Here is a 12,535-nt window from a genome sequence, read left to right as displayed (position 1 = left end):
AATTAACCATAATTATCTTATCACGTTTCCACGTTTTACTCTTGTTAGTTTTTTTCTTCTCTATATCATACACATATCACATGATTACACCAAAAATTTAACTTATCAACTGAAAGGATAACCCATGTTGTATAACGGTGATTATCACATCCATATCACATAATTATTACACCAAAAATTTAACTTATCAACTAAAACGATAACCCAAGTGATGTATAACTGTGATTATCATACCCATATCACATGATTACACCAAAAAATTTAACTTATCAACCAAAACAATAACACAAGTGATGTATAATGGTGATTATCACACACATCTCACATGATTATCACACCAATATCATGTGATTACACCAAAAATTTAGCTTATCAACCAAAACGATAACCTAAATGATGTATAACGGTGATTATCACATCCATATCACATGATTATCACACATATATCACATGATTATCACACCCATATCAGATGATTATCACACCTAGTATAATCCTAATCTATCGAAGCCATTCGAAATCGTTGTGATAATGTCTAACATAACCAATTGAAACCATGATCAAATGGAGTGACACTGATATCACATGAGTATCACAACTAATCAATTAAAAACTTGTTCAAAACGAGTAATTTTGAAAGATACATTGAATAAACTTCTTCTTCTTGTCCGCTTGTTGCATGCAATGGCTTCTTGATTAGAGTTCTTGGTCGATTAGAGTTGCTTGTTCTTGGTCGATCACCGTCGATCAAGGTTTGCTTCGGTCGGTTGTTTTGTGATTTGAAGTTATGAGTCTCCTTGAATTCTTAACTGTTTACTAGATAATGATAAGGTTAATGATAATAATGACCGTGTTTAAAAGATTTGATGATATCATTTCCATTATTACCCTTTTTATTTTGGTTTTTTCTAAATCTTTTTCAATTTCAATTTTAATTTTAAAAATCTTTTAATTTTATTTTTTATCACAATATGAGGTTATTGGGTTGTTCTCGCATTCTCATAAATCATAGCGGTTCTCGTTTGAACCATTATATATATATATATATATATATATATATTGGTGATTGTAAACACAATTTATTTTTATATAATAAGATTTGTTTTGCAAAAGAGAGTCATCCAAATACGATAAACTTATGAATCAAGCTTTTTGAGTTGACACAATGAATTTCATTCTTTTTTTTCTTATACATGTCTCTTTATTCTAATATTTCAATTACTCATCAAAGTAGGATATATCAAACTCAACCACAATTAACCAATACTTTAATATATAGATACCTAATTACCTCTTGGTTGTAAACACAATTCATTTTTTATCACACACACATATATATATTGATGATTGTAAACACAATTCATTTTTTATTTTTATATAATAAGATTTGTTTTGCAAAATTACGGTCATCCAAATAAAATAACCTAATGACTCTCAAGTCTCATGAGCTAACACAATATAACATTTGTTTTGCAAAAATAAGGTCATGCAAATAAGATAACCATATGATTTAAACCTCATGAGTTGACACATTGAATCTCATCCTTCCTTCTTATACACACCTTCTTATTCCAATCTATTCCAATCTTTCAATCTCTCACCAATGTGAGATATCTCAAACTTAATCACATGTCACAAACACCTCAATACTCAATTCTCATTGTACCACCTCAATACTCTTGGTTCTTCTTTTAATATATATATATATATATATATATATATATTTCTTGTATTAAATAGTGTTCGATACCATGTATTGTGCGGTGATCAGAACTCAATTTAAGAAAAAACGTAAACTCTTGACTCGAGTGGAAGTGTGATGTGTCTGAAAACTCTGAATTGTATTTATATTTATAGCTCTCATCCAACACCATAAATCACGATTTGCGAATACTAACATGAGATGAAAACACGTCATTAAGTCAACACTTTCATTTTATATATATACAAATGATATAATAGATACTTAAACTATATTTGTTATTATGAAATATACTACAATAATCACAACTCTTGTTAAGAAAAAAAAATATATCATTTACATTCGTTTTACACAAAAAATTTACCAATTGATTGGTTTTAATTTCAACTATTGTTATAGATTTCAAAGCTCCATCATGCTTTTATACATCCATCATCTTTCTATCAATATGAGATGAAAAAAGTCAATTTTATTTCAGATTTGAGGAACAACTGAACCTCATGGTGGCAAGTCATCATCCTTGGTTTCACTTTTATATTTGCACTATAATTTTAATCATTCGTTTGGTTTTGATTCCAACCATGATTATAAATTTCAAAGAGTGTCATCCAAAATAAGACAACCTTGAGATGCAAACCACATGATTTGATACAAAAGCATCCAATCCACATTTCTTATACACTTCTCTTTGTTCAAATATTTCAACTCTTCACGAATGTGGGACAACTAAAATTCAACCACAATTTATCATTTGAGAATACTCAATTCTCATGATGTCATCTCAATACCCCAAGGTTTTCCTTATATATATGTATGTATGTATGTATGTATGTATGTATATATGTATGTATAAAGAAGATTTATGCCCACAGTCTCACCATTGTGGTGACAGATTCTAGTTTTATTTTAATAAAAGTATTGCTAATATTTCTTTTCTTCTCTCTATTTTTATTATAATCTAAGCACCTCTTTTGGTATGAGTGTGAGCCAAATTTAAGATTAGTAGGCAACATTTGGTTGTTGTTATTTTTACTAACTTTTAGACTTGGTCACTTAAATCGAGACTTAACTTAAAAAGTGAAGTGTATAAGAAATGTCAATTGAATGTTTTTGTGTCAAATCATGGAGTTTGCCTCATAGGGTTGTCTTATTTTGGATAATCTTATTTGAAATCTATAACCATGGTTGAAATCAAAACCAACCAAATGGTGAAAGTCATAGTTCAAAGTTAAAAGTAAAATTAAGAATGATGACTTGACAACATGATGTTTGAATGTTCCTTAAATCTTGAAATATGGCTGACTTTCATCATTTCACACTGGTAGAAAGATGATAATTTGGAAAAAGATGATGGATGTATAAAAGAATGATGGAGCTTTGAAATCTATAACTAGGGTTGAAATCAAAACCAACCAATTGGTAAAAATTTTGTGCAAAACAAATGCAAATATACATTTTTTAACAAGAGTTGTGATTACTGCAATATTTATAATAACAAATATAGTTTAAGTATCTATTATATCACTTATATATACATAAATAAAAATGCTAACTTAATGATGTGCTTTTATCTGATTTTAGTATTCTACAAATCGTGATTTATGGTGTTGGACGTGACATTATAATAAAAAATTCCCAGATCCGCCATTGTGAACACGGGTCCCGGCATCATGAACGGATAAAAATCATTTGTTCCAAGTTTTTATGTCTCATACATGTCCACCATATATATGAATACACGTGAGCAGATGAATATACCCAAGTAGAGAAAGAAAGTAAACATGAATTAAATAAATTTAAAATAAATAAAAATCTAATGTATGTTAACTTCATTGATGAAATAAGAATAAAAGGTGTGATTCCGGAACAGTTGCTAGTTCATGACAACACACTGCAAAACATAAGAGTATCTTCAACAACTTCTTTAAAATTTCTTTGAAATGGTGAACTAAAAGTTAAAATAATCAAAAGAAAATTATATCCATCTCCGACATATTTCTCATTTTAAAAGATTCGAACACTAATTATAATATTAAAATATTTCATTTATTTATTAAAATATTTCATTTATTTATTAAAATATTATTTATCAAAGTTTATTAAAATTAGCTAAAAATGGTGGATTTCTCGATCTAAAACTTCCCTTTCAAAAGCAAATTAAAGTCCCATCTGCCGAGGCGGTGTCACATGCGACCAACCATTGTTCAACTCACCATTCAACTCATGAACCAACCCCCCTTCTTTTAAATTCACGTACAATTTTAACAAATCATCAACCACTTTCCTTTCTACAATTAATGGAGGATATCACCACCGGCAACCACAATAATGGCGGATCACGGCCGGAAAGACATGTTGCAGTTTTTGCATTCCCTTTCTCCTCACACCCTCCTCTCCTCCTCACCCTAGTCCGTAGACTAGCCTCCGCCTCTCCTACGGTGGTTTTCTCCTTCTTCAACACTCCCGATTCTAACCGCTCTTTGTTCTCCGATTTCAGCTGCCACAACATAAAGCCTTTTGATATATCGGACGGCATACCGGAGGGTTATGTTTTTCTCGGGAAGCCTCAAGAGGCTATCAATTTGTTTCTGGCGGTGGCGGAGGAGGAGTTGAGGAAGGCTGTTAAGGTGGCCACGGCGGATATCGGCCTGAAAGTCAGTTGTCTGGTGGTCGATGCTTTTTTTTGGTTCTCCGGTGACATGGCGGAGGAGATGAACATTCCTTGGGTGGCGTTTTGGACCGCCGGAGCTTGCTCACTCTCTGCACATTTTTATACTGATCTCATTAGGTCAAAAAGTTCTGAACTACTCAAAGGTAAGCTAATTCTCAACATCTGAACGTACGTACTCATGTTCATCTTTCTTTAAATTGTACTACAAATTTATGTAATTTGTATGCACAGGTTCATCAGCAGTGCCTAATGAGGACGAAATCGTCGACTTCGTTCCCGGTTTCCCGGGGATTCGACTATCCGATTTACCAAGTGGAGTCTTATTCGGAAACCTCGAATCACCATTCTCAACCACGCTGCATAAGATGGGAAGAAACATTTCCAGAGCCACTGCTGTTCCCATAAACTCTTTCCAACAACTAGACCCGGATCTCACCAGAAACCTCACTTCAGAACTCAATAACTTCCTCAACATTGGCCCATTCAATCTCATAACATCTAAACAAAACCCACCATCCAAAGTTGATGAATTTTCTTGCATTTCTTGGTTAGAGAGTCAAAAGCCAAGATCAGTGGCCTACATTTCCTTTGGCACAGTGTGCAGGCCTCTGCCTCACGAGCTAGTCGCAATTGCTGAGGCACTCGAAGAGACTAAAACCCCGTTTCTTTGGTCAATAAACAACGATTCCAAGAAGCATTTCCTCGAAGGGTTCTTGGAGAGAACAGCCGCGAATGGAAGTGGGAAAGTCGTGCCATGGGCACCACAGGTGCAAGTCTTGGAGCATATCGCGATAGGGGTGTTTGTAACACACGGTGGATGGAACTCGGTGTTGGAGAGTATTGGAGCTGGCGTCCCGATGATATGTAGGCCATTTTTCGGGGACCAGCAGATCAATACTTGGATGATCGAGGAAGTTTGGGGGATCGGGGTGAGAATCGAAGGTGGGAGTTTCACGAAACGTGGAACTCGTTCTGCTTTGGAACAAGTCTTATCGCTGGATGGATCGCGGACAAGGATGAATGAGAGGATTGAACCGTTGAAAGAGCTTGCTCATATGGCTGTTGAGCCAAATGGGAGTTCTGATCAGGACTTTAAGACTTTGGTAGATGTGGTTACCACGGCCGCATAAAAATCTATTTATATATCCCTATTCATCAATTATATAATTATATATCGAATAAAATAAATCTAAAATATATAAAATTTCGATATATTTTAATTTAATTGGTTCAATATGATTACGTATTTTTAAAAGTGTTCCTCGTTTACGTTATAAAAGTCAATTTTGAAACCAAAGGAGTGATGTTAATAGTAGTAGCAATAACATGAGAAGTCAATAAGTACCAAAAGGACAAGAAAAGAGACCACATAAGACACGTTTTTACGGGTACAATTGTTCTTTTTGAAGTCTCTTTGTAACCTCCTTTACAACCAACAAATTCTCTAACACAACTTTTTTTTAAGATTTTATTATAATACTTTGAGTATTGTTTAATAAAATTAGCAAAATGTTCTTACGTTTTAGGATTGGACTTTTAAGCACAGTTTTAATATTTGACTTACGAAATGTACCAAGAATATTCTAAATTAGGGAAATTGGTTAAAGCTATACATTTGCTATTCGGCTTCTTAAGATTACTGAAATCCCCCTAGACTTGGAAAATTGGTATTCTAAACATTATTTCGAGTATTAATTATGTTGAACTTTAAAGTTATGGATTTGAACGTTATTTATATGTGTGTGACATGTTGTCATCATTACTCACTTGCAAATCTTGAACAAGACGTTTTGACCATTAAACATTATTTACGTTGCAAACTATTTAGTTTAGTTATTTTGGTAAAATACTTATTGTTCAAAAAAATGTGAAGTGTATTGCATATTTTTATAAAATGTATGAGCAACAATTAATATTATAACGACGTCACATTATTAATAATATCTCAAGAAAATATTTGAGCGAAACATGAGATATGTAATATCGGGGGTTGATCAATAAAAAGTGATAGGATTAGTTGTGCTAAGATTGTTGGAGAATAATGATCAATTTAGTTACGATTATCTAAAATGCTTAGGAATGGTATGAATTATCATGTAGGTTGCGGTTTTTGAGAAAAACAATCTATCGAACACTAACGATTCAAGGTAAGTATATTATGCAATTTTTATGGGATATATACATTATTATTACAAAATATTTTATCCATGATATTTGCATGTGTGTTTATATGCATATACTGATAACTTGATTGTATTGATGTATATGATATTCAAGTACATGCATGATATGAAAGATGATGTTCATGATAAAGATTACGATGACTTGATATTATTACTATAATATTCAAGTATGTGTATAATGAAAGATGACGATGATGCATATGTGATTTATGTTGTCACTTGCATAAGATGTATGTTGCATGTTACGATGAGATTTGTATTAATGAGTGAATACTGCTAATAAATGATATACAACTAGTATGATTCGACAAGATTCGTCCACCGTACGGGGTGGGTTGGACATGAAAGGAGGGCTTGCAATTCCGAGGTCTTGGAGTCCTCGTCCATAGAATACACCACATACGCAAAGAAAAGTGATGAGCCAATGCCTCATTTGCAAGATAATAACTATAATACATTAAAACACTGTTTATATGTACATGTGAACATGAAACCATTTTGTATTTACTAAGCGTTTAGCTTATACTATACATGTATATATCTCAGGTGTCAATTGTCATTAAACGAGTTGAATGAAAAAAGACAAGATTATGTTTTGAATAATGTTTGATTAGATATTTTAATTATCATTGATTACGTTAAAATATTTTACGTTTCCCCACTTATGTAATGAATTATGTTAAACACATTATGTATGTTTGAAAGTTTTAACTTCGTATTTTGTTCATGGCATAAATTATTAAAAATGACGTCACGACACTCGAAAGAGGAAAAAAAATCGGGGCGTGACATTTATATTTTACACCCTTATATTTAGTTATTTATTTTATTTTATACCTCTTATTTTGTTTTTTCATATAAACATATATTAAATAAAATGCATAAACAAAATATGTTTCTTTTTTTATAAATTATAATTGTCGCGTCAATAAGTTCAAAATGAGATCAATATTAAATATTTTTGGATTTAATCTTATATTATTAAATATTATTAAACTTACGAATTATTTTTAATACTTATATTTTATACCCTTATAGTTATAGATTATGCGTATTAATATAATAAAGGTGTAAAATAAAAAAAAATACATTAAATAAATAACCTTAAGGATAAAAAATGTAAGTTTATATAATAAAGGTGTAAAATAAAAAAAAATACATTAAATAAATAACCTTAAGGATAAAAAATGTAAGTTTATATAATAAAGGTGTAAAATGAAAAAAAAAATTAAATAAATAAACATAAGGGTCAAAAAGGGAAATTTTAAAAGTAACTCATACGTATATATGATATTTAATAATATAAGATCAAAATTAAAAAATATTAAATGTTGAACTCATTTTAAACATATCTATGAGAAGATTATGATGGTGTAATTTGTAAAACAAGAAACATATTTGTTTATGTTTTTTAATTAATATACGATTGAGTGTGTTAATAATAAATTGTACAATAAAAAAAAATTAAGAGATATAAAATAAATTATACAAATAATTATAACGGTGTAAACTGTAGAAATATTTTACCCATATTATATGTAATAACTATTTTTACATTTTATATAACATTGTTTAATTTACTTTATATTCCTTGCTTTTTTATTTTACAATTTATTATATGAACACATAATCGTGTATTAATTAAAATAAATAGATAAATACGTTTTTTTATAAAGTACATTATTATAATTCATCTAGTCAATACGTTCAAAATGATCCCGCAATATTGAATATTTTTTAATTTAATTTTATATTATAAAACTTACAAATTATTTTTAATAATTATATTTTATACCTTTATAATTATAGATTAAATAAATAACCATAATGCTAGAAAATATAAGTTTTGAAAATAATTCATACGTATTAGCGATATTTAAGAATACAAGATTAAATCCAAAAAATATTTAATATTGGGTTCATTTTGAACGTATTGACGAAGCAATTAAATTAAAAAATATTCAATATTAGGTTCATTTTAAATTATTTTTCTAATTTTTTGGCTTGAAAACAAACTTTACACATAAACTATCCTTTTACTAAAGTTTTTTGTAACCTTTTGTTGCTTTGGAAAAATAATTTCTAAAGTAACTAAAAAATGAAATTAACCTTCACAGTGTTTTTGCTGTAATATTTCAAGTGTAAAATTCGTGTCTTACGAAAACAATTTTGTCTCGCGTGAATCCAACCTTCATATCCGATACCTTTTACAATTTACTAAATTATATTCAACTACAACAATTTTTTTATTTCGAGAATTTAATATGAATTACATGATTAAAATATTCAATAATATAAACACATCAAATTCCTTCCACTTCTTTTACAAAATGGGGAGTTTTTTTTTAGCTTTAAATTTATAGAAATTTCTAATTCTTTATTCATATTTCACATCAATCAGATTGCTAAAATTCCAACCCAAATAAAATTTAACAGAAAATAAATGACAAAGTTAAAAAAAGGCATAATTGAAAATGGCTACAAGACTTAAAAGTCGAGTATTTATTAATTGACCATAACTTTCATAGCTGAAAGTCAACTTTCTGAAGCACCACAAGTCCATTGGCCTCATCTTTTATTGTCATTAGATAACCAAAATCTCCTTCAAAATAAGCTTTCAAGAAAGCAACCACAGCCCCTCCAACAAACCTCCTCATGGGTTCCCTGGATTTCCCATTCTTACACATACAATTAGCAAACTTCCCTACAATTCCCTTAGTCTCATCATCAAGCACGTCAAGATGCCCATAATCTTTCACAACAAAATAACAAGCTGGTTTACGACACTCCTTATAGAACTCCTCGTGGCTCACCCCTTTTGGAGCACAAGCCGGGAACAATGGGTTTCTTTTTATTTCACCAAGGCCCGAACCAATAACCATTACTGGCATTCCAAGATTAAAGGAATGTGGAACATAAGTGAGGATTTTTGGTTGGGTTTGTTTACCCACCTCCGTTCCATCCACTGGATCGATTCCAATTAAGGCGGAAAATTTTAAATTCAATTTCGTGTGGAATTTATTAAGAGCAATAGCAAAAGCCTCTTTTCCTCCTTTGTTGTGGCCTGCGAGTCCTAGCTTCTTTAGGTCTGCGTGTACTCCGGATGGAAGGAACTTTTGAAGTCCTTCTGGTAGCCAGTTACTTATTGCAACCACGTCCTCGATTTCTTCAGTTGCATCTGATCCTGTGCATAAATGTAATTGTTCCATGTTCCATGGTTCGCGAAGCTAGCAATAAGAAAATAAGTAATTATGAACGAATTTAAGGTGCAATGGGGTTTCGCAGGGTATGTTACACTACAACTAAATAGGTCTTATATCATGTCATATTGTATCTATCTAATTCTCTTAATAAAATGCTTAATATGATTGAAGTTTATTAGACAAAACGATTGTACGTTCGATATAAATGTATTGCAATACATTTAGGGTTTGTATGGTTTGCCAAAATGTTTTTGAAGAATTTGGATTTTGTGGAAGTATAAAACCACACGAACCTGCCTCCAAGAACACCAATTAACAATTGATGGAGTAAATGCAATTAATCAAAAGGATATATACACACACACACATATATATATATATATATATAATAGGATTAAACCTGGGGGACAACGAGGATGAAGCCATGGGAAGCGATGTGATGGCTGAGCTGAGAATAGAAGGAGTTGTAGAGACAAAAACCATGGAGTAAAACCAGTACCGGGAATTCTCCAGCTTCTAATGGTGTAAAAATGAGCAGCGACTTTGGAGTCGTTGCATCATCTGCTACTTTTACAACCTTAATTTCATGTTCTCCAATGCCGAACACATCTATTTTTGAACTTACGCCAACTGAAGAAGAATGAGACATCACGAACCTCCAAAGCTCCAAGTTTTTTAATTTTAATTTTGTTTGTTGGGATCAGGGGCGGAGACAATTTATAAAAAGAGGGGAAGAGACCCGGTCAAAAAGTTTAAAAAACGATTAATTTTTTTTTAATTTTACTTTTGAAATATTATTTCTCTCTATTTAATAAAGTTTTAAAGATTTCTTTAAATTTGAAAATTTATTTTTGTAGGACAACAAAATTCGTACAGAGCCAGAATTAATGTTAAGGGTGGTCCTCAATACCAATTTATATTTAATGAGATAATTCAACATACAACTCCAAATGAAAATGTGCACATAAAATAAAATTGTTTTTTAATACGAAAAGGACAGATCTCTGAACAATATATAAAAATATCAAAACTGATAATCAAAATCCATCCATCAAAACTAAATTTATACAAATATAAATCCAATTCAATTAGAACTCCTCCAGTGCACCACAGAACAAATGAAAAGTGGACGACAACCTAAGAGATTAGGAACAAATATCGGGTTGCTAATGTGAAATGGAACAATGAGGATTTTAATAACCAATGTGCGTGAGAGAGAGAAGGGGGCTGAGTACGTGAGAGTTTGAGACACTTATCTTCTGGGTTTTTACTTTTGGGCATATGAGAGTCTAATATGTTGACGATGGTCTTTTAAATGGACGCAATAGTTATTAGATGTTGGACCATATAAAATTTTGAAAATAAAAACTTCAGGACGAGTTGGTGCTAACACTAGGCTAGTGCTGGCTCTGCCCATGAGTGGCGGATCCAGGAAATTAATGGAGTGGGGGCGGCAAGCATATTGCCATATGGGACTGGGGGGGAAACCATGTAATACGAGGATAAAAATAGAAAATTTAAACTAGTCAACAAACTTTTTGGGCTTTGATTGAGGGTCTTTCCCCCTGGTCCTTAAGGGCTAGATCCGCCCCTGCCCATGTACACAGAAACGTTTTGTATTTATTAGAAAAAAATATAGTTTGGTAATTATTATTGTAACACTTAAGAGGAGGTTCAAATCTGAATGATATCATCTAAATAAGAAAAAAAAAAAATGAATCGTAGTCGATCATTTATTTGAATCATGATTTATATAAAAACTTTCTTAAAAATCATATAAAAAGGCATATTTGTGTATCTGGATTATATATGGAAATTTATTTATTTCTATAAGGATTATTTAATGCATTTAAGATTTTTTAATTTTTTACAATTTTTATTTAAGCATGATTAATTTTCCAATTTTTTATTTTTATGACATTTAAAACAAGCATGATTTAGTTTTTCATTTAATTTTTATTATTGAAGTAATTTATTAAAAAAATTTACAATTTTCTTCAAAAATCACATATGATATTAGACTGATCTAATGATTGTGTCTAGATGATGTTATTACTAACTATTTTCGCCTAATCTTGATATTGAGACATAATTAATTTGATATTGGGGTGTTTAATGGCACTCTATACGTTTGTCGTTAATATTCAACACATAATTGAAGCAAATTACATATCTATTTTACATAACAAAACAAAAACAGGCTCCATGGGATCACAACATCCTAGTGGTCCTATTATGACTCATCATGGGACCATTGTTCTTAGGTATAACTTGAATTTCACCTGACAATATTCATGTTGCATCATTCGTCGTTCACTATTTGACTTCATCGTTTAGTGTTATAGTCAGGTGAAGGAGAGCACACAAGTGGCAACTCTTTGTATTCTCTCATTGTTCATATGTGTGAATTCAAAGCAAATGTCATAAGGTTGGGTTCATGTGAGACCAAGAGTTTTTCGTGAGACCCGTAAGGCCAATTTATGTTCATTGATCAACTTTATAAGATAATGATCTAATGGTTTAAAGTTGTATGGTGACAATTTTGTGATTATTGAGAAGTCTCGTGGCAATTTTGTGATTATAACTGTTTAGATTGTAGATCTAATACAAAGATTGAGAATTGGTCTTACAATTCTCAGGAAAAACCTTTGGTCTCACATGATCACAAATCAAATGTCATTTCTAATGATTTAAAAAATTGAGTCCTGTTGCAAATAGCCTCAAATTAGATGTTTCATCCACATCTGGGAAATATATTTAACCAAATGGTCCAAGT

At 31.1% G+C, this 12,535-nt stretch overlaps 2 protein-coding genes across 2 annotated transcripts; one reads left to right on the top strand and one right to left on the bottom strand.

Annotated features, from left to right (window-relative positions):
* The first annotated feature begins 3,987 nt into the window (after positions 1–3,987).
* Positions 3,988–5,515, top strand: LOC112507289 (kaempferol 3-O-beta-D-galactosyltransferase-like). Its single transcript, XM_025111815.1, has 2 exons — positions 3,988–4,516; positions 4,605–5,515. The coding sequence occupies exons 1-2, from the start codon at positions 4,000–4,002 to the stop codon at positions 5,501–5,503; spliced, it is 1,416 nt and encodes a 471-aa protein (XP_024967583.1). The 5' UTR covers positions 3,988–3,999; the 3' UTR covers positions 5,504–5,515.
* Positions 5,516–9,023: 3,508 nt separating this feature from the next.
* On the bottom strand, positions 9,024–10,449 carry LOC112507467 (chlorophyllase-2, chloroplastic-like). Its single transcript, XM_025112068.1, has 2 exons — positions 10,160–10,449; positions 9,024–9,783 (listed from the first exon to the last, which is right to left on the bottom strand). Exons 1-2 carry the CDS (start codon positions 10,406–10,408, stop codon positions 9,079–9,081), a joined length of 954 nt encoding a protein of 317 aa, XP_024967836.1. The 5' UTR covers positions 10,409–10,449; the 3' UTR covers positions 9,024–9,078.
* Between the last annotated feature and the right edge of the window lie 2,086 nt (positions 10,450–12,535).

This window comes from Cynara cardunculus, assembly GCF_001531365.2.
Source record: "Cynara cardunculus var. scolymus isolate 2C chromosome LG 2, CcrdV1, whole genome shotgun sequence".
Lineage (NCBI taxonomy): Eukaryota > Viridiplantae > Streptophyta > Magnoliopsida > Asterales > Asteraceae > Cynara > Cynara cardunculus.
The sequence above is the reverse complement of the archived record's forward strand: the minus strand, read 5'-3'. Positions and strand labels throughout refer to the sequence as shown.